This window comes from Castor canadensis, chromosome 17, assembly GCF_047511655.1.
Source record: "Castor canadensis chromosome 17, mCasCan1.hap1v2, whole genome shotgun sequence".
Classification (NCBI taxonomy): Eukaryota; Metazoa; Chordata; class Mammalia; order Rodentia; family Castoridae; genus Castor; species Castor canadensis.
In genome coordinates this window covers 6,194,286-6,217,654 of record NC_133402.1, presented here as the reverse complement: position 1 = coordinate 6,217,654, position 23,369 = coordinate 6,194,286, and the positions used below count along the sequence as shown (strand labels likewise).

Genomic DNA, 23,369 nt, shown 5'->3' with positions numbered 1-23,369 from the left:
TTCTGGCTGGTTCTTTTGGTGTAAATAGCTAATGCAGATACTGAATTCCATTTTCCACTGGCTTTATTAATTTTTCATAAACCAATATTTCTACTGTAATGGGTTGCAACAGTTCTACAGAAGTTCTAGAAATGCATTAACAGTCATCAATGTAGTTAATCCAAGTAGGATTCTGCCATGTGTGAGTTGATGCTTCAACACCACATTTTCCAAAGACAATGGGACACTTCTGTTTTATACTTGGAGAATGAGTTTACCATAAAGAGTATTAAGCAGTATTTGGCCGATTTGTCTCCATTTACACACAACTTAATTGGTTGGGCAAATAATAGTGGCCATAAATTTTGAAAAGAAGATTAAAAGTGAGAAACAAGAAAACTAAAACTTCAGACCTGCATTATTTGTAATCAAATGGCAACACAAGGTAAAATGTTTTAAAATTTTTAATCATTTCATGTTTTAAATCTCTGGTAATTCACTTCCCTAGGAAAAAATTAAGACTGAACAAGGAAATAAGTTTTATAATAATTTTTGTTGGGCCCCAGGTTGCCATCAGGAATTCAATTTGGGGGGTTTCAGAGCAGTGGCTTGTATGACTTGACTTCCTTCAACTTGTATTAGAGTAATAGCTCTTATGACAAGACTGGTATGGGTTTTGAGTGTAGATACAGGTGCTAACTCACCACCAGGCATTTTGTTTGTTTATTTTTGTTCATGGTGATGCTTATTTTTAACAAGAGCTTACTATTCTGAGGTGGCAGGCAGAGTCCAGATTCCTTTATATTTTTAGGATTCTGCCACCCTTCTCTAGAAGGTACCCTCTGATCTCAACAGATCAGTGTTTCTCAGCCTTTGGAAAGAAACTCACCTTGGCTCAGAAGTTCCAATCATTGGAAAGCAGGTGAAGATCAAGTACCCATGTTCATTCATTCATTCATTCACTCATTCATGTGTTTCTTAGTGGATTCTAAGGATAAAGGTAGAGAAATACCCTGGGATGCTTTCAACCTCCTCCTTACTCACCTCTGTAATGATCTCTCTCTATTTCCTTGCCAGGCAAACTTTCACTTATCCTTCAAGACCCAATCTACACCACCTGTTTGGCTCCAAATGTAGAGAAGATTGTTATGTGTTTTGTGTGCCTGTACAGAATATGTGGCAGACAAAGAGCATTGTGGGAGGCAACAGAGGACAAAAGAAATGGGCATTAGAATCACAAAGACAGGGGTTTGGACTCACTCTGTCTTTCAAAGTCAGCCACTTTGGGGAACTCGATGACCCTGGATTTCTAATTTATCTGTTAAATGAATATGACAATTTCCCTGCACCATTTTAACCAGTGTTCATAGATGTATAGGCCTCCACATGGAGTTAGGCATACAAGAGGTGATGCTAACTACAAATCTATTTTATTTATCATTGCTATATTCTGTGACCTCATGAATAGAAGCTACTGAAGACAACATGCCTGTCTACTCCGATAAATGTAGCTGCATAGCAAGATGGTGGCTTAGGCAGTGTGGCAAACTCTCCATGAAGGTTTGACTTAATGATTTCCATAGTGAAGATAATCAGGTTGACTCTTGAGAGATACAAAGTGCTCATCACAGTGCCTGACACAGAATAAGTGCCCAGAGTCAGCTTACTGTGGTTAATGTTTTAGCAGACTAAGACTTTTCCTGTGCAACCTATCTAGAGCTGGAGATTTGAACATCACTGTCCTTCCATGGCCGGAGCTCCTTATACAAGGACACCCTGCCACCTCTGCTGTTGGGGAGAACACTCCTCCACAGACGTCCCATGCAATAGAGAGAAAACAGATTCATGTAGGAAATGTTGTTTTTGCTGTATAAGCAAGTACAGATCCTATCTGAAGATCAAAAAACCCCACAGGCTCCATCAAAGATGAGCTGTATTCCCTCTGCGGGACAAGGAAGGACGCAGAGAAAAATTAAGGCCAAATGTGGGCAGGAATGGAATAAAATCTGATAAGACAGATGGGGGAAGGAGAGGGGAGAAGCACAGTGCATTGCAACCAAAAGGGTAGGCAAAGGTAAACAGATGTACAAGATAAACTCTTTGAAGTGGAACATTTCCAAGCTGAAAATCCTTTGCTTCGGGACTTAAATCTGGACTCTCCTGTTCCAGTTCATTGGAGTGCACTGCATTTGAATTTGGCAGCTGTGTGAATTACACAAAACATCATGGAGCCAAAGGTCACTGTTCATAAAGAATCACTCCTTACAGCCATTGCGCTGCTCCTCTAGGTGGATACAAGAAAATGCTAGAGCCACAAAGACACCTGAATATCTGCTGCTTTGAGGGACTCAAGGGGTAGCAAGACCTTACAACCCCACACTGTGCTCTTTGTTCATCCTAAGGCAGCATCCCAAATAGTGTGCTTTGTACCCAGAATTCTGGCATGATTACCCTTAGCTTAATCTAATACAAAATAAAACACACTTGTTTCTGGGACCAAAGTGATCATGGGTCCTGGGGTCCTGGACAGTCCTCCATTTTTCAGATGCTATTGTATTCAAAATGCAGGACAAGAAATAGAAAGAAGTTTATCCAAACGTGTGAGAGAAGGAAGGTCATTTTCTTTAGTCCATGGGACTCAATGAAGTACAAGTTGGAGGAACAGTGGGGAGGGAGGCCTCCAGCTGTGCTCTTTTGACCCAATTCTGAGATGAATCATGGTTCACAGTGTCCAAATGCTCATAGAAAACCAATACCTTGTACACATAATCCAAGGTCAAATATAACTGCCCTTTCAAGACAAGCAATCACAGAGTGTTCTATCCACCTACTTCATTTTAAACTTCATATTGAGATCTCAATCCACTACTCTATCATGGAGTCTGATAGCAGATCATGCAATCCCAGGCTGGTTTCTTACCAACATGGACACAATCAATCAAGGTGGCTTTTGTTGGTCACACTAATCCCTAATATTTATATTTACTTTATAGTTTGTGAGGTTCTCCTAACTTTATTATTGTACCTGATCCTCCCTATAACCCAAAATGAGCTTGTTTCAAGACCTGTCAAATGTGACTGCAGTCAAGCATGCCTTTCTTTTAGTACCTTTCCTCCTTCCTGCTCAAAACTAGAAACTTTTATTTTCTGGAGGTGTATGCATTGGAGACCTCCTCCCTACCTCTCACCCAAATCCCTCTAATAATAATAATTGCATCAAGACTAAAGCTCAACCTCATATTGGATGCTTTTCAAGTTGGTTTATTCCACCTTTCTCTACTTTTTTAGCTTTAATGGTATATTTCTTATCTTCGGTACCTATCTTTGAGCTGCATTTCATCAGGAGATCTTTTCCTTTCTCAATTGACCATGTCTCCTGGAGTAATCTAACTCAATTGCAATTTTCCTTTGCAGGCAGGATGCTCTCCATCCACAGAAGTGAGTTATGTGTGTTCAAGTGGTACATCTTATGAATCTTGTTAAGCTTTGCTGCCTTATAGCCCCGCTGATGGGATATTTAATCACAGAAATGAGTTGCTGATATGATATACAGTATGAGGAAGCTCTGCAGTGTGTTCCTCACTGGAATTGAGAAACAGATAAATTTGCCATTTGTTAGTACCAAGCTGACAACTTTGTATAACCTTCTGTTATTTATTTTTACTTTTACTTATTTATGAAGATTAAAGGTGCTTTAAATCAACAGTTTGGTTGGGTCAATATCATAATTATCTCTAAAAGACTACTTTTTTTCAGAAATCTTTTTAAGAAGGCAACGGTACTTCTCACAGCGATAGGAAACATGTAAGAATTCCCTTGGACCCCTCCCTGCTAACTCTTAGAAATCCCATTTCTACCTACACTCAGTAACTTGAGGCAGGCTGCTCAAAGCAGACATCTACAGATAATCTTCCTCTCCCTAGCACCTTAATTTTATCTCAACTCTGAAATAGTGTGGCCATACAAAGAATGAGATTTTGTCATTTGCAAGTAAATGGATGGAACTAGAGAACATTGTCTTAAGTGAAGTTAGCTGGGTTCAGAAGGCCAAAGGTCACACGTTTTCTCTCATATGTGGAATAAAGACTTAATATAAATACAGCAATATTATGAAAAACAGGTCACCCTAAATGGAGATCACATAGAGAGAGGGAGGGTAAAGGAGTTAAGAAGGTGAATACAGTTAATGTACTTCCTATACAAGAATGAGTATAGAATTTTTAAACCTACTGAAATCACCATAAGAAGGGGAGTAAGGTAGAAAGGAGAAAAACAGAGGAGATGGACCAATTTGTGTTATAATCATATATACATGAAAAAGTCACAAGGAAACTCCCTGTGTAGCTATCTTAAACAAACATAAATGTCATTTTTTTTCTCTTACAAAATCAGAGAACAGGAGGGCAGAATAGGTCCTGCCTGGGAAGTTGGTACCAGTAAGGGGTTGGGCGGAGGAATATGGAGAAAGGGTATAGGAGGGTGAATATGGTGCAAATACCATGTACACATGTATGTAAATGGAAAAATGAGACTTGTTGAAACTGTTCCAGGAATGGGGAGAGGAGTGATAAAGGAGAATGATGGAGTAGGTGAATTCAAGTATGATTTATTTGATATATTTTAAGAACTTTTGTAAATGCCACAATGTACCCACAGCACAACAATTAAAAAAAAAAAAAGGAAATGGTATGGCCAAGCACACTGGGCAAAATCTTCAAGCTCTTCCTGAACTTTAATTTACTTACCAATCATTTGTCTTGAGACTAAGACTCACAAAGTCTGAAGATGATTGAACTTAGGAAAATAATCATCACCATTTTAACTTTACACAAAAACAAATCTTCTTTGGAGCAGGTTTATATATTTCCTTGGATATGCTGATTTATGTACATCTGCTTTTGGAGACTAGTATTGGATAAGAATTTAAAAGTTCATGTCAGCATGAGTGGAGGAAAATTGAGAAAAAAAAAAAGCATTCCAAAAGAAAGACCTTTTGGAGCTGTTTTCTAAATGTTTCTCCTGAAATGTGTGTGAGGGAGAGCAAATGTCATAATTTATCAAAGCAAATTAATACTGTTCAGCTAGTAATTAAAGGCACTCATTAAGAAGTGCACCCGACCTCCCCACCCCCACCCTGTGTGAGCAATAAAAATGCACTTGTGGCATCAAAAGGTTATATACAAAAATCAATAACTTGCCATTTTATAATTAAAAGAGAAAATAAATGTGAGGGAAAAGTCTACTAAATTAGGAAAATTACCTTTAGGAGAGATTGAAAATATTGATTTTAATTTACAAAACATGTGAACTTTTGATGCCCCATTTTGAGAGACAATTGGAGGCTGGGTTGTTAATTCTGCATACACTTCAGAAGATCGATAATTATGCTATGGGAGCATTATGAAATTTGTCATTAGCCAAGTGACTTGTATATAGAAATGAGTAATAAGCCTGGCTTTCTATCTTGGGCAGATTCAGGGCTGGCCTAAATATTCAAAGCAAATTAATGACAAGGTCTTCACTTCAGTTTTGAGGCACATTCAAAATTGCAAGACAAATCCAGACTATTTTTATATCTGGGGAAATTTAAAATGCTCCATAAATTCTTAGTCATAGGTATGTAGATGAGTGACATGAATAATTATACCTGCATGTGAAAGTGGATACTTTATCTCCACCTTTTCATACATCTGTTCCGTACATACATAAGCTAAATGGATTCTAACTGTTTGGGGGGAGTCTTCAAATATCTCAAAGGAAATGCTCCAGAGTGTTGAAATTGCACTGATATTCCCTCCCTTTTCTGAATATCATGGACTCTGTCTACCTACATATAGAAACATTCAGGTAAAAAAGAAAATATCTTGTTATCTGGGATAATCCAGGTATGGGCAACACAAATACTTAAATTTTGCCAATAATAATTTTCCTATGGTCCATTTCTCTTAGACTTAAACTTATTGGAATAGCTCATAGGGCTAATTTTTGGTTGTTCAGTCTCCTTAAAGGGTCTCATGATGGAACCAATTAACACACCTAACTATGGTAGTGGAGGTTGGAATGATTCAAAATGACTATTTTCTTTAATTTGTCTGGCTTAGACACAGCAGTGGTATGAGTCTTAATATTTATAAAAATACAGAAACTATAATATGGTTGTAAAGAACTCAAGTGTGAGATGAGCAAAATGGAATTTCAAAATCTGGCATGCTTTTGAGTCACTGTGAAGTTTCAGACCAGTGACACAAACTTTTTGCATCTTAGTTTCCCCATTTGCAGAACTGCAATGAGGATTTACTGCATTCATTTATGTACAGTGCTTAGAACACTATAGAAAGAATTCAGAAATTAGTAATCCTCCTAACTTACTTTCTTCCCATAGTAATCAGAGAGTAATCAAATAATCCAAAGACCTCACTACTGAGACTGAGTCCTGAGCAAATTTGAATAGCTGCTCTGATGTTTTAAAGGGAATGCAGATCAATTTATTCTTGCACGAGTAAGACAATCTGAATTAGCACCCTGTCATAATGTCCTCTTCAATGCCCATAGATATACACATGGGATTGGAAACCCAAGTAAAGGAGATATATTTGGTGTTTTCCTGGTTAACAGAGCAAAACATGACCAGCAACTACATTGCACAGGATGTGAAAACTACATGATCCTCTATCACAACTCTCACATCTATGCCAACCTCCTCACAGGAAGACATCTTGCCTCTTCTTCTTGACCCCAAGATTCTGGAGAGGAAACCAGCACACAGGTGCATGTACACACACAATCACATGCACAGAGAACCTGCCAGCTCCTCAGGTCGGCTGCTCTCCATCACAGGGAGTACCTGCAGGTGCCCAGAAGCTGTGTTCTGATTCCTCTTTTTACCAATGGGAGATCTCATGTCTCTTCAGTGTTGGACAAGATGTACTCTAGCAATATCTGCACAGTTCAATGTGCCCCCTGAGTAGATGGCCAAACCCTGATTCCAGAAATTAACTTTCCCAAATGGACATGAGAGAACTAAAGAGCTTCTCCTTCCATGAGTTAAGAATCTCTAGCAGTATGCTCAGAATTGATCAGAATTACCTTATGGCTAATATTTCCCCTCATGGAACAGATATAGAATGCTAACTTGCTCAGTTTCGTTAAGCCAAACATATATATGGTGCTACTATGCAGCGAACTCTACATATTAATCCCTTTAATTCTAATAAAGACCTATGAGCTTGCTACTATCGTTATCCCCACTGAAGAAATGAAGAAACTGAGGCACAGAGAGATTAAATAATTTGCCTGGAGTCACAGTGCTGGCAAGTAGGGGAGGCATGATTTAAGTTTGATCTGTCTGAGTATAGTTTCCATGTCCCTAAGTCTGCTGTGTGTCCTCTCACATGTTATCTCCATGACAAAATCCTAGAAAGCTTTACAGCTTAGCTCTTTTCCCTCATAAGAGTGAGCAAGGCTGTTTCGCAGTGGTGTGATCCCTGGACTCAATTAAGACTCTTGGTAAAACTCATACTTGAAGAACAACTGCAAACATTGCCTATCTAAAATCCAGAACTCAGCTATCATAGTGAGCCTCCCTGTGTTTATCAACATTTTATTTTCATTTTTGTGGTACTGGGGTTTGAACTCAGGGCCTCACACCTGCTAGGCAAGCACCCTACCACTTGAGCCATGCCCCCATCCCTTTTGGCTTTAGTTTCTTTTTCAGATAGGGTCTCGGGCTATTGCCTGAGCTTGCCTCAGACTGTGAACATCCTACCTCCATCTTCCATGTAGCTGAGATTATGGGTGTGTACCACCACCAGCCAGCCTCAAATTCTAATTTTTATCAAACTGGTCTTCTATAGTAGCTAAGCTTCCTCTCTTTTTCTTATCTTCTAGGACTGATGCCTAGTCTCAGGAAAATGACAGGAATCAGGCATCTCAGGAAGAAATGAAGCAAGGAGTGTGCCTTACCAACATGAGATGAGTGAATGATTCTAGATCAACCTGCCACTTATTTCCCCTTATTCAAAAGCAAGAGGTTGAACAAAGAAAGTCTTCCCACATCCATGTGGCAAGTCAGCTACTAGGGGAAGGCTTGCTGATGAGCAATATCTCAGGCACCAGTGACAGCCAAGCGATAGCTGATCTATCTATCTGAGTCAAGCCAAACACATCGGATGTTGATGCTACTGTTGTTGTTGGGTTCCTATCTCCCCTAATTTTTAAATTGCACTTCCTAAGAGGGTGGATTTCCCAAGTGAAGGGTAATTGGTACTTAAGGATGAGGTAAGCAGAGAGATATATCCTTGAAGCAAAGTAGAGAGAAGTAAACTTGCTAAGGGAAATTGATTCATAGAGAAAGACAACTTAATTTTTTCTAGTTTTCCAAACAGTCTTTCTCGTGGCAACTCCAAATCACCACATTGTTATTGGAATAATTAAGTTAACTCTCTGCTTTGCCAGGAAGGAAGGAATGATACCCCAAATGGCAATGTGTAACTCAAAGACACATTCAGGCACACTGGGATAAAATGGGCACGAACCACTTCCATTTGTTCAATAAGCTATTGAACAAAAACCTCAATGCTTTTTTTTTAGGGCAAAACCAATGTGAAATGTCACAAAGAGCAGGGCTGCATGCCTAGCCCACAATGGAACTCACGTGACTCTCTAATTATTAAAGAGTTTTTAACTCTCTTGGCTTTGCCCAAAGAAGTCACTCAGAACTTGAAGGACAGGGATTCACTTGGTTCATATGATTTTTACAAAACCTATTATTTATTGGCAGGCAAAGCACATTTAGAAAAGATCAAGAGTTCAGCGTGCAAAGAGAAACTCCTTACCTGCATAGAATTCAGGGCTGTAGACTGCACCCACAACTGGATTCAATTTCCAGCCTTAAAACAAACACACAAAAATGCTATTAGCACATTTGATTCAACAACTTTTATCTCTGCAAAGAAACCATAATTCAAAGAAATTGAAATATTGCTTTTATAGTACACATACACACACATGCACACACATTTAAAGACCTTTTTTTTTTGTTGTCCCCAAGATTGAACCTATGCTAGGCTATACCCAATATCTATATGATTGTTTCGTTTCTCAGTTCTTTTGTTTTTTTGTGTAACTGGGGTTTGAACTCAGGGCTTCATGCTTACAAAGCAGGCACTCTACTGCTTGAGCCATACCTCCGGTCCATTTTGCTCTTGTTATTTTGGAGAGGAGGTCTTGGGAACTATTTACCTGGGTTGACCATGAATCATGATCCTCCTGATCTGTCTCCCAAGTGGTTAGGATAACAGGCATGAGCCACTGGCACCCAGCCCAATATATACGTTTTAACACTTTAAAGATGTATTTTGTGGGCATGCATAAAAACATCTGAAAAATATACATAAGAAAATGAATTCATGTCTTTCTTTGATTTTTTTGCCAATGCAAGTTAATGGAATAGAAACTACTGACCAGTGACAGGTGAACCTTTTCAAATGATGTAATTAATTTTCTACCATATAAATACTTTTAGAACCACCATAATAATTTCAGTTTTTGTCTTATTGCATATATCATTGCTAGATAATCCATTGCAAGTCACTTTGCATTAAATTTATAAAAATTTGAAAGTTCACATAAATAAAGTTCTTTGCAGGAGCATACTTTGGTGATTATCATTCATAATTATGACCTCAAGTTATTAGAGATTTCAGAAATGCTTTCTGAATACCAAAGAAAATGGTATTTTATCCCCTGGAGATTTAGCATGGAATACATCTTAATGCATTCAGAAACCATAAAAATCCTTAATCAATGCATGATAGCTAAGGTAACTTTCCAATAACCCTTCTATGAGATTAACATAGAATCCTGTGATTTTCTGAATGTTATAGATGGAAACGGTTCTTTAAAGTGAATCCTAGCTCCTTAGAAATTTTCACTCAAGAAAAGAATGTGCAAAAATATTCACAAACAGCAAAGCACATCAAAGACCCAAACCATCTCTAAAGAATGATGGTGTTTTAGGATTTGTGATTGTTTCCTGCTCCTGCCGGTAAGTCTGATGGAAATATCCATGATATTTCCATAATTCTTAAAGGTCCTGTTTTGTCTTGTGTCCTTGGGCAGAAGGCCAAATACTAAATGTCCTTTAATTAATGTTACTGAGAAAAGGCAAGTAAATGTTGGATATGTTACAAGGTATTTCAAACAATGGGAACACTCTGAGGTCCTCCAGAAGGCAGACAGATGTGGTTTCTTACCTGACCTAAAGGATGTCTGTCTAAGAAATGCTGAGAAGTGTTCCTGAGATTCACTGAGGAAGCTGGAGCTTGATATCTCAAAAGATAGGTCCTGGGATCTATGGAGAACCAGAACTTTCTGGAAATTTCTAAGAATTCTCAGCACCAACTTGAATGAGATAGGTGGCTTACATTTCCCAGGATTATTTTAGAATGGATTTTTCAAAGTGTGGTACTTGGATTACTGAGAGACATATTAAGGGGGACTCCTGGGCCCCCTTTTAGACCTATAGAAATAGATGCGATATTCCGAGACTTTCTGCCCCAGTGGTTTTTAATATTTTATATTGATGCTTCTTCCCTTATACGAATCATATCTTGTCTCACAGGAATTTCTTAAAGTGACATGAAAATTAAAATTACCACAGACATCTCAGAATGTGTGTTTTATGAGTATAGAAAATGATTTCAATTTGACCAACTGAAATTCCACTACTTTCTGAACAAGGAAATGTCCAATAGCTAAAGAAATGAGAAAACATCCACATTTTAAGGCTTTATCTGGAGTCTGAGAAGAAAATAGAGCAAACCTGCTTGAGTCAAAGCTGCAGATAATGTTTCATGTTCTGTCTGACTAGTCCTTCATAGAAACTTTGAATTTGTGAAATAACTCTATTTGGAATCACACTAGATGAATAATAAATTATGAAGTTATGATCTTCTTCCCCTTCCCTTTATTTCACATCTTACACCTACTATGTCCGCCCTTTGATTGGCAGTGAAGATGGACTTTGTTTACACCCTTCCACTCAAGTTTTATTTCTTGTATAGACCTTTATCAGCTCCCTTAAACATTTCATTTTGCATTTAAACCTGGGCACACTGTTCACTGAATGTGGACCTCTTCATTAATTTTGGTATGGCCCCTCAAAGATCAGAAGTTACTCCAATGGCTTTTTATTTCCTCAAAGAAACATTGCTAAGCAGTGTCTAAGACTGAATAGACATCAGGTTTCCTCATTTGCCTTTGTCTTCCTCATTTCTTTGGGCCAAGAAAACAACTTGCCATTCATACACCTATCTGTCTGTGTATCTATCTATCTATCTATCTACCTAGCTGTCTTTTATTTATCTATCAACTTATTTACCATTTGTTTATCCATCTGTCTGTTCATTCATTCATCCATCCATCCATCTATTCTAGCCATTAATCTACATCCATCTATCTATCCATCCATCCATCTGCCTATCTATCCATCCATCCATCTACCTAGTCTGCTCAATATAATTATAACAAAAATTACATGATATTCTCCCTCATCAAGAGATCTATATCATCTCATATCTAAAAGCATCTCACATCTAAAAGAGACAATAAGGTTTTCTCTACAAGAAACCAACCAGGAACCTGTGAGATACAAAGTGAAACAACAGGCTTGGGCTGAACATGGAAGCATCAGTGCAGGTATCACACTTCTTCCAATCCTGATCTTTTCTCCTACAAAGACTTTTGTGAACAAAAGGGTAGGATTGAAAACTCACTTTCTACTCTCCCACCCATCCAAAATCTATTTTTCACCAAGTCTTCCTATTCAGCAAGTGGCATGCCCATCCTCTAGGCTGTCCTAAATAAAATTCTTGATCAATCATTTCCTGATTCTTCCCTGATCCTCATAACTCCTGTATAATCCATTAGCAAATCCTCTTTGTAAAACTTGGAACATTTCCTCCATTCTCCTCCATTGCCAACATTCTAAATTAAAATACTCTTATCTCCTGCAGAAACAGTACCATAACTGAAAATGCCCTAATTCTTACCATCTTCTCTCCTCCCGCCCATACCATCCTTCCTTCCTCCCTATCCTTTCTATTCATGGTGGCCAAAAAGGTTTGTAAGAAGTAAATCAGATGTGTCAATTTGCTACTCAGAATTCAACAGCTTCCTTCTAAATTTAGGACCAACACAATTCCCTATCTTGCTAGAAGCTCACATAATCTAATCTTGACTATTTATTTTGTACAATCATCCCCTTCTCTCTAAGTCACAGGGGAACTAGCCTAAATATTTTAATCTGCATAAAACCACGTAAGATAATTCTAGATCTAAAGCTTTGCTCCCTCTGCTTGGCCAACATTTCTTAGATCTTTATAAAACATCTTGATGTAATTTAAGCTTCTTATCTCTTCCCAGGACATGACACTTAATGTCACTTTCCTGCTTTCTCTTAGTGTCACTCTTTGATTCAATTTTGCGTAGCTGTTAACCCTACCCAGATTTATTTTCTTTCTTTCTTTGCTTCTTCTTAATTGTTTTCAATAACATTCTTCCTCATTAGAATGGCAAAAGTACACAGGACTGCCATCGGTCATGAGTCACCAGTACCTGAAACTGTGATTGGCAAATACAATTTGATGCTCCATAAACACTGACTTTCCTTTCTGACTAGAATTCTGTCTTCTACCACCCTCCAAAGAGCTACTTTCTGATAGATGCTATACATTAGATAATGAAGGACCCTATTACAGAGGACTGTCTTCCATCAAAGACAACAAGAACTCAGCCTTTGAAAATCACCTCTGTTCAGGCATGCTCAGACTTACAGACCTGGTGCAGGCTTATGTAAATGTATGCAAATCACATGTAAATGGACACAGAGTTTCTGTGACTCCTTGTAGTACCTGGAAGAGACCCTTGGGATAAGCCTACTGAAGAGCTGAACCTGTACTGTCAGGAAGATAGACAAAATGATCCCATTTTTAATTTCTTAGGCAGTTTGCATACATCCCCAGGCCTTGCAAATTCTAAGATTTTGATCAAGGACATTAAACCAAATAATGAGGCTTACAAAATGAAAAGAGAACAGCTGATGAAGCTCCCCACTTCAGCCTCCCAGGGCCCCACACAACAAGGCAGTGAAGTGGAGCTCAGGCATGTGGGTTCTCACTCAGTATCAGACACAGGAGCAGAGCAGCTCAGAGAGACCCCTCCAAGGCTAGGCCTCCAGGGAGTGCAACACAATCAGCAAATGAGCACTCCCCACCTCCCTTACCCCCACAAATTTAACTTGTTCAAGGTCATGTGCTAGCCTTCTTTGGAAAAATGCTGGCTAAGATCCCTAGTGTTAATTATTACCGTAGTGGGAGTTACAAGGCACAAGGAAATCCAGAACAAGACTTCACTAGGGTTTTGCAGAGTTGGCTATCAAAGAAATACATTCCAGCAAAAGCCTGAAATACACTTCAGGGGTTTCAAAAACTTCATACCCATGCTCTCTAAACACGTGCACACAGGATACCAGAGACCAACTAGATGAAATAGGTAGGGCAGGAGGCAACTCCCAAATCCCCAAATGAGGTAATCACTTGTACATCATTTACAGATGTGTTTGGTTTGGTTCATGCAATACTTTTTTTCTTTTTTACCAACAGATTTTTTCTTTCTTTTTTGTAGCAGTAGGGTTTGAACTCAGGGCCTAATGCTTGCTAGGCAGGTGCTTTACTACTTGAGCCATTCCCCTCTACCCAACACTTAGATTTTAGACAAAATATATGATTTCTGATTCTGTTAAGATATCTATGGAAATGACAACCTTAGGTCAGGAATCCCACTCACGCTGGTTTATTGGGGGTGACATGTAACTGCCAGGCTCCCCATAGTGTGCTCTCTTCTGTGGATATACTGCGCTATTATACCTCCATAGAAAAATATTCTTCTTCACCCAGTAAGAAAATAAAAAGAGAGAATTTAAGACTCAGTTTCTCAGACCCTCTCTGTTGGCTCATTTATTTTACCTACCCCTGTGAATACACTTAAGCTAGGGTCTAGGAGGAATTCAACTTACTAGACACAGCAAAAAAGGACCAAGGTGTCTACTTAATATTGACATTATTGGGTAATTAAATAATACTGTACTACACATAGTAGTAAAAGAAATAGAGCAGTTTGTATGAGTGGCATCCTGTTCAGTTTTTTATCTACCATTACAATCACAGTATCTATGATACAGATCCCATCAGTTCCCACTTGAAAAAAACATGTGGGAAGAGTTTAAATGTTTTGCTTACAATTCAGTGGCCAGCGACTGGCACAGGCAGGAGGTGGTGAAAAGGAGAAGGTGGGACCCAGTTAGAGGAAGTAGGTTACTGGGGCTGCACCTTTGAAGGAGGTTATACCTGGCTCCTGTCACCATTACCTCTCTGCTTCCCATAACAGAACCATGGACTGCAACCTCTAAAACCATGAGCCAAAATAAGTTTTCCTCTCTTAAGTTGTTTACGTCAGGTATTTTGTCACAGTGATGAAAAAGCTCACTAATGCATTCTTATACCGTAATCATACTCTCTTGCTAAGGATTCTAAGAGCCCAGTTTTTCTAGTGATGCCATTCTGTAATTTATGGGAAATCCTATTTGCAGCGGTGACATTCACTTCAAACTTAAATGAAAAATCTTCATTAATTACTTTCTAGTCTTAATTTCTGCATCTCTAAAATAGAACAATATACTCTTTGCAGATCTTTCTTTTGGTGCCACTCCTTTAAAATATTTCACGTAATGCATACAGTATTCAACAAACAGTGGCTATGTGCACTTAGGCTTTGAATTGTGTCCCAATATCCTATAGGTCTGGTTTTCAATCCATGTGTATGACATTTATCAGTAACTCTTCCTTTAAAATAACTATGTGTGCATGTGGCTTACAGAGTCACATTGGGATTTCTTGTTTCATCTTCTCACCTGGCACCTTTGCATAGGTATGCAACCACCCCTGCAATTGTGCACATATGCACACACACACATGGTTGCTACTGCACAGTTCAAGAGCACACACAGTAACCAGGTTGACGTCATTGCATACTAATTCTGGCAAGCTGCAGAGCTACGATTTTTGCCCAGGTAGAAAGGCCTCATCATACATAACTCAGAGGTTCATGTCATGTCAGCAGTGGGCAAAACCTCTTGCAGAAATTGTTTAGACTCTTTAATGGTGTATCTTGGATTGTTGGAGCTGGAAAAAGATGGTCAGCAGAAAAAAACATTATCTGGTATTTCAACTTAGAGTCATATTACATTGAGGGTAGTTTAATGGTGCTCCATTTTATTTTTTATTTTTTGGTGGGACTGGGGTTTGAACTCAGGGCTTTTCACTTAGCAAGGTAGGTGCTCTGCCACTTGAGCCAAACCTCCAGGCCATTTTTCCCTGGTTGTTTTGGAAATGGTATCCCATAAACTATTTGCTTGGGCTGGCTGTGAACTGTGATCCTCCTGATCTCAGCCTCCCAAGTGGCTAGGATTACAGGTGTGAGCCACCTGAGCCCGGCTACTAGGGTCCCTTTTTAAATTGACAGCAAACTGACATTCTCAAATTGGTAGCCATTGGCTGAAGGCAGAAAAACAAAACTATCAAATGCTAGTGCCATTGTTTGCAAAAGTAAAACAAATAAATCAGGCAAACAAATGTTGGCCAGCACTGGAATTCTAAATAAACCCATGTATCCATTATATGGAATATTATGTAACTACTAGAAAGAGTTAGTTTGATCTGTATGTATCAAAACTACTCCACTGTTGTATAAAGGTCAATTAAAAGCAACATACATCATGATACCATTTATGTTGAAAGCATGTAAATAATACTGTGACTACTATAAAGTGGTATATATTAAATGAATTAAAATTTGCATAAAAATGAAAAGCATGGACAATGGTCTATAATGGTGGCTTCCCTGGAGGGAAGCTAGGTTGTCAGCAGCACTAGTCAAAATATGTTTTAGACTTTTCTTTAATGTTTCTTTTATAACCACTTCCTCTCCTTAAAATAAGTCTGTGTTTCCATGATTCATGTATAACTAAAACTTCAAAAATAGAAATTCCAGCTATTTCCCTTTTGGTTAGAATAAAATTATATTATTTTAAAAAACCTTATAAGTCAAAGAAACTTACAACTCAATGCCACGTTACCATTTAGTGGAATCCTCTCCATCACTTAGTTGAAGTCACACTAAACACAATATTTTACTCACTACACTCGTCCTACTCATTTTAATGGGTATAACTTTCTTATATTACTTTCTTTTTATTTTTGGCTCAATTATGTATGTGATTAGCGCAACAGATTCTCCCTCCATATCTCTTAAGAGATATTTATTTTGAGAAGGAATAAAGCATAAATGCATAAATGTTTTTGCAAGTACTGGGGTTGAACTCAGGATCTCACCTTTACTAGGCAGGCACTCTACCATTTAAGCCATGCCACCAACCCTTCTGTGCTTTAGTTATTATTATTTTCTTTGATATGGTCTGGTGTTTTTGAATGGAGACAGCCTTGTTCTGTAGTTGTCTTACTTTGCCTCCCATATAGATGGAATTACAGATATACACCACTGTAATCAGCTTATATGTTGAAATGATGTCTCGCTAACTTTGTGTACAAGGTTGGCTTCAAATAGCGATGATCCTCCTAATCTATGCCTCCTGACTAGCTGGAATTACAATGTGCACCACCGTTCCCAGACTTCACAATGTTTTAAAATGCAACATATATATTATTATATATTATGTCTTTTGTTATTTTTGGCTGGGGGTTGAACCCAGAGTCTTGGGAATGCTAGGCAAGCACTCTACCACTGAGCTATACTCCAGTTACATGGGAATGCTTCTTATGAGGACTTCTGAGAAATATTCTTTGTAAGTGAAAAAATGCAATTTCCTGAAGGGGTCTACACCACACGTCCTTACCTGGCCCCCAGTGGCCCTGGGCAACCCAGAGAAGAGCAAAGAATTCACTCAGACATTTTGCAGGATGCGGTCACAAGGCACCCGCCATGTCACTTCCAAGTATGTGATCATACTTTTAGGAATGAGTAGTGGTCAACAAGGAGATGTAGGTGAGAAAGAAACAAATAAAACCTCCATTATTTCCCAATTTACCGGAATCAATGCAAATGAAATTAATTACCCAAATAATTACTGGATCTCCATCCTGAGTGGAATTCTCAGGAGACACAGGAAGCAGGGCATGTGCGCTTAACCTGAAAACTGAATTTGCCTTTGTTTTGAAAAGGATTCTATTGATTGAGGTGGTTCCCTGTAGGAGGTCAGCAGGAAGGACAGATTGACCATGTGGAGGCAAACATGGCTTGTTGGAACAGATTCCCAGGTTAAATAACTCGATAGATTCAGAGGTAGAAGGATTTCTTGTAAAAGCCCAATTTCTACTCACCATTTGTATAGGGGTTGACAGTCTTTTTATTGGTCATTACGCGTGCTGTGGCATTATTGACCTATGTACATAGAAAACTCAAATGAGCACGGATTCCAGGGTCAACCCATGATTCAATTAGTTGCATGCATTATGACTGTGATTACTCATTAAAAACAAAACGAAACAAAACAAAACTAAAATGCATTTTAATTTATAGAACAGCAGTAGATGCATAACAAAAATCATACATTTTTATAATTACATTTACTTCATAACCATTTTAACTTACAAATCATTTCAATAAAGCAATGTCATCTCAGTTAACAGTTTAATAAAGAGACAGGAAAAGCAAATTAAAAGATACTGCATAATTGAGGATTTAAAAGCATGCGTGTACTCCATGGTAACACACAGAAACAAGAAACCGTTTCTTAAACGGAAAATAAACTTCGTATGAAGGGACATGCAGTGGTATAGAAGAGAGAAGAGACAAGGTACAGGAAACAAATGTCAAAAGAAGGGACAAACAAGTTTAAGCCGTGTGCAACACTAGGAGGGAGAGAACATGGGGGAAGCAACATCTAGCATTCAACACTCGGAACAAGAGCCTTTTACATTGCAAGAATTAACAAATCATTCAAGCTTTAAAGTCACAGCTAACAAAAGGATAAAAGAGAAGGGTGCGTTGTGTAACACAATATGAAGTTAACGATCTGAGTAAGATGTGCACCGGTCATAACTCAATCCAGTCAGAACCTCCCAGGCTCGCTTAGAACGTACACTCAATTTACAGGCGTACCAATATCCAAAAAAATAGAGCATCAAGAAAACTTAATACAACAAGTCAAAAAAAGTCACGTGGTATAGATAAAGAGATATATGTATCATAGATATATCAGCACTAAATACGTGAAGCGGCAGATGGACTTCACCACTTACCATTCAGCACCATCGCCAGCATGAGTTTGTATACAGTTACCATGGTTACTGAGAGTTTGGTGAGGGGCCTAAGGATTACCGTCGGAGGGGGAAAATGAAAGGCAAAATATGCAACATCTTACTCCAAAGACTAAAGCATTTTTAACTGGTTTTTTTTTTTTAAGTTTTAACAAATACGACACTGTGGCTTCGTTGAGGGAGGTCCCAGTGGTACCAGCAGCAAACTCAGCATGTCAGAATATGTTATTGATGTACATAATGAACAAGGGCCAGGTAGCAGACAGAAAATCCTGTTTGGTTACCCACTTCAGAATCGAAAGAATGCAAACATTCAAACTGACGTCTTTCAAAAAAAAAATGAAAGGTTTAATGACAAAGCCTCTCATTGTTTTTTTCTTTTTTAACAAATCTTTCAAATGTGACTGCTTTCACAGTTTGGTGGGATCTGCAGACCACTGTGGACCCCTCTCCAACCCTGAAGTGGAAATGAAGAGAAAAAGAAACTGCCCTGGATTTTGTTTGGTTTTGTAATACTGTACTCTCTTTGGGATCTACTGCACCCATTGTTCATAAAACATGAAAAATAAAATTAAAAAACAAAACCTTTCAGATTAACCTTTCTTTTGTCTCACTTTTGCCATCCACCTTTCAGCATTAATAAGAGTAACATAAAGTCAAATTAAAAAAAAAAAAAGTAAGGCCAGTTTTCCTTTTTATATATAAATATAAATATATATATATATATAAACAATGAGAAGGGAGTAGGGTCACATACAAGACGCCAGTGATGCACCTGAAACAACGAATGAGCATGAAGCAGACATTTATAAAAAAGATGAAAAGGAAAATATTTTGAACATGCACCTCGATTTTACGGCCCTCTACCACGGTGCCGTGTAATTTCTCCCTCGCCCTGTCCGCATCCGCACTATTTTCGAAAGTTACGAAACCAAATCCCTGCATGCAGGAGGGAGAAGGGGAAAACAACATGCACATTATTATTCAGTCAACGACCACTTTGTAACATTCTCTCGCTTTAAGTTCTATTTCTTGTTCTGGCTTCAGTTCTGAAACATGCAAATTAGAGAAATTATAAGTGTACTAGGATGTGCAATAATTAAGCGACAAATGTGAACAAGGTTTTCTTTTTCTGTCACCAGTTAGCTGTAACCCTTAAAGAATTCAAAGAATACCAAAAATACCTTTCTAAACGTCACTACAGAAGAAAATAAATCTAACAAAAAGAAAATGAGATCAAAATAAATTTTACAGTGTCTTCACAGAGAATAAAATGAAATAACAAGGAAAAAGAAAGGGAACTATTCTCTTGACATGCAAATTAAAAAGAAAAGGAAAGAAAACATGTGCACGAATTCAACAATGAATGCTAAAATCCTCTAACATTGCCTACAGAGTCATGCCGTGTGGTTTTAAGAACAGCTCTTCTCCATGCAATTTTAGGGTTATTCAAATTTGTCAATTTTACAGCCTTTACTTCTCAAAAATAAAAGTTACAAGCCTAAAAAAAAAAGGAAAGACCTTTTTTCATAATAAATCTTAAACTCTTTGCTCTAATAAACAAAAAAAATCACATGAAATGAACAGAAATAAATTTTCATTGATTAATAATGCAAATAATTCAAATAACATTTTGTCTTAATACTTTTCCCCACCACCCAAATAACATATCTGACAAGTTTCCACACTACATTATTAGCCAAAACCTTTGGTATTGCAAAACTTTAAGACACTAGGCTGGTATTCACTTACTAGACTGAAAGGTAGCAAACCCAGGAATCCTCATGAATAGAAGGGATATATAAATATTCTGAGCATATTTCCTCTTTCACTAGTGCATAACAAATATACCCTTTATTTCACCACAGGTACATTTTGCTTTTAATATTTCAGCCTCAAAAATCAACCCCACTAAACTTCACATTCTTATAATCCATCTTTTATCTTCACTGACACTGTTCCTAAGAAGAGTACAGAAAATATGACATTATTTTTCAAACCCCTAAACACACTTGCACATCTTGTTCGGAAATATATACACCAACGTTTTGAATGACTCCACTGTAAATTTGCTCAGCTCCTTTTATTTTTCACAGTATAAATGGGGTGAAATCGTGAGCGAAACTTCTGTTTGTGCTGAGTAAAGGGAAGCACAAAGCCCTTACTGGGGCATTGTGATACTGAGTTTAAGAGTAAAGGTGTGGTAAGTACAAATCAGTAGTGGTCCGAACCATCTAGTGTTGGCTCCCAATTCCACAATGAGTCTCCATGGCAACTTCTAAATGTAGGGGTGCTTAGAAGAGGTGTTGCCCCATGGGCTGGCTAACAGGTAACTTCTCCAATTGCAAAGATGGTGTCATTCATGGAGGACATGAATTGTGGATGTGTTCAAGTGCAGGCAGACAATTATGTGTTGGGATCCTATACAGAGAGAAAAATTAAGTTTCTTTACTTTGGGAGATTGGACTGAATTACCCTATAGCAACTTTGAGGATTTGCAATCAGGGTAAGCCTGAACTATTTCATTAAAACAAGATTGCATGTTCTACAAAGAAGGGACCAGCTTAGTCTCACATACATTGCATGGCCCAAACTGGATAGTCAAAATACCTTCTAACTGAATAGTTTCAGGAAAAAAAAAAAAAAAAAACTCTTTGAAGGGAAAAGGACAGAATTAGGGTGAGGGGTATTGTTCCATTTGACAGCTCTATGTCTTGGCCAGTGGGTCCCAAACTCAGCTATGCATCCCAAGGCTCTAGAAGTGTATTAAACACTTACAGTCTCCATCCCTCTTCATTACTCCTGGATCAGAATCTAAGAGCAGAGCCCAGAAGTCTGTTTGTCTGCAAGCACTACCTTTGTGGCCCAGCAACTGAATTTCCACAGTATCTCATTTCTCCAAAACCATCAGAAGGTTTTGGGTCTTTGGAATAGTTAGGGTTTTATATTGCTGGCTTTGATAGAACAATCTGTAGGGCAGGATGAGCTTATAACTCAGTTATTTGGAGCTTAGATTGTGGGTACAGCAAATGTGGCATGCTCGAGGCTTTGTAGCAATATTCTTTCTTCCCTATAAACCTAACTCTGTAGTGTCAATGCTATACATTCAGGAAGCAATAAGGGAAACTTGGATTCTGGATTTATATTCTCTCACCAGACAAGATGAGAAAATCCACTGTCCCTAAATTAGGGAAAGGCAGCATAGTTTCTCTCTATGGCAATCAGCAGGCAGTACTACTAGGAAGAAGATAGCCAAGTGGGCAAAATACTCAATACACCTGTGTAACATTATGCTAAAGAATCTTCTTCTCATGGTTTTCTTCTGAACCTGCTTGCCTAAAAGCAGCACTAAGTGTATCAAGATGAGGTAGAGGAGATAGCAGTATATTTGAAACCCTAAGGAAAGTGTATATATTTAGGAAGAACACCCAATGTATTCCCCACATTTCAAGCTGTTGGATGACTAGATGAAATTTATCAAGGTGGGGTTCAAAGTAGAAGCCTACTTAGTGTTTTGGTCTATTTTGTCCCAAAACACTAATTAGGCTTTTCTAGCAGATACATGGGAACAAGTCTACCTCCAACTAATCAGAAGAGCCCTGGGTCAGAAGATGTTCAGAATTCCCATCTTGTAGCTGCCTGAGCATCCAAGGGATATTACTTGGGTCTTTCCATTACCAGGCACCCTCTCCACCAATCCCAGGTACCAGACAATTCTAAAGGAAGATGCTAAGGTTGTTGGTGCTGACCTGCTTCATGGTCAGAACTGCATCTCAAGGAAGCAGCAACTTGCTTCTCTAAAAAAAGATTAGGACTGTTTTCATCTTGGCCATGAAGAGAAGGAAACAAACATATTTGAACATGACTTGAAGAGTCTGGGGACTGATGAGAGGCTGAGGGGGAACAAGGAAGAGTACAAGGAGAAAGGCCACACAGAGAGGGGCCTCCTGCTCTTCCACTGAGACACACACCATTCCAGGTCTACCATGGTGACAGTGTTGGAGCCAAGCTAAGGCACACACATCTTAGAGAAAAGTCTGTGGGCTCTATTATCTTCGATGTTTGGCAACCCTAACAGGCAGTACCAGATCAGTATGACTTTCTGATTTTAAAATCATTTTATGAATTGTAAATTCTGGCCTTCCTATAGCCTAATTATCTTTCCTTTTTGGTCTTTGGTATTTTCAGATGATATCTTCCCTATTAGCATTCATGTAAATACCCTGTTTTGTATCTTCAATAAAGGTTCCAAAGCACTCTGGATGGAGGAGCACAAATAGTTTTCATTTGATATGAAAAATCAAGTCTTCTAGTTTCTCAGGCTGAGAGTTCATATTTATAAGAAGAGAGACATTGACAAGGGTCTAAAGATTCCTGTGGACCAAAAGCCTCCCATCTCATTCCTTCCTAGTGACTTTTGTACATGTAGCTATTTTTTCCCTGGAAGACATCCCTCCTTCCCCTTCCTGGAAATTCTTACTCATCTTTCACCCTCAGCTTAAGTGGCCCTTTTTTTTCTAGAAGCCTTCCCACCTCTAACAATGTGCCTGCTTGGAGTACCCACAGCCTCTCTTATCACTGTAAGACACAGCACATTTTCTAGTTACTCATCTGAACTATTTCTCTCCCAATCCTCAGGAAAACCTGTGAGAATAGAAGCACATCTGTTTCGCTTGTTAATGATTCATCTGCAGTGTAACAGATACATACATACATACATACATGCATATATATTTACATATGTGTGCAAATATATATATATACAAATATATATGTATGTATATACTGAATCAAAGATCAAATTGTATATTTCTTAGGTATATTAGAGAGTAGCTAAATCTGGCTGCATTCCCCAGATAAAGCATTTCAGAGGTAAACAAAATTATTTTTAAATCTCCAAAATACATGGAAAAGGAAAAATGAATTATAAAACCACTCATCCCTACATGCTATCCAATTCTGATTACCCAAGTCAGGCATAGCTTTTGAAAATGTGGT

The 23,369-nt window shown here is 38.3% G+C and overlaps 1 protein-coding gene across 31 annotated transcripts in view; it reads right to left on the bottom strand.

The window, feature by feature from the left end:
* The window catches only part of Rbfox1 (RNA binding fox-1 homolog 1), a 1,956,039-nt gene that overhangs the window by 85,442 nt on the left and 1,847,228 nt on the right, over window positions 1–23,369 (bottom strand). For 25 of the 31 annotated variants that reach the window (XM_074060396.1, XM_074060397.1, XM_074060399.1 and 22 more), the window contains 3 exons: window positions 19,218–19,310; window positions 17,433–17,493; window positions 8,814–8,867 (listed from right to left, as the gene is read on the bottom strand). In XM_074060396.1, the coding sequence (XP_073916497.1) occupies window positions 8,814–8,867; window positions 17,433–17,493; window positions 19,218–19,310 (208 nt within the window). The remainder of the gene's footprint in view (window positions 1–8,813; window positions 8,868–17,432; window positions 17,494–19,217; window positions 19,311–23,369) is intronic. The other 6 variants (XM_074060407.1, XM_074060403.1, XM_074060412.1 and 3 more) reach the window with 1 other exon arrangement.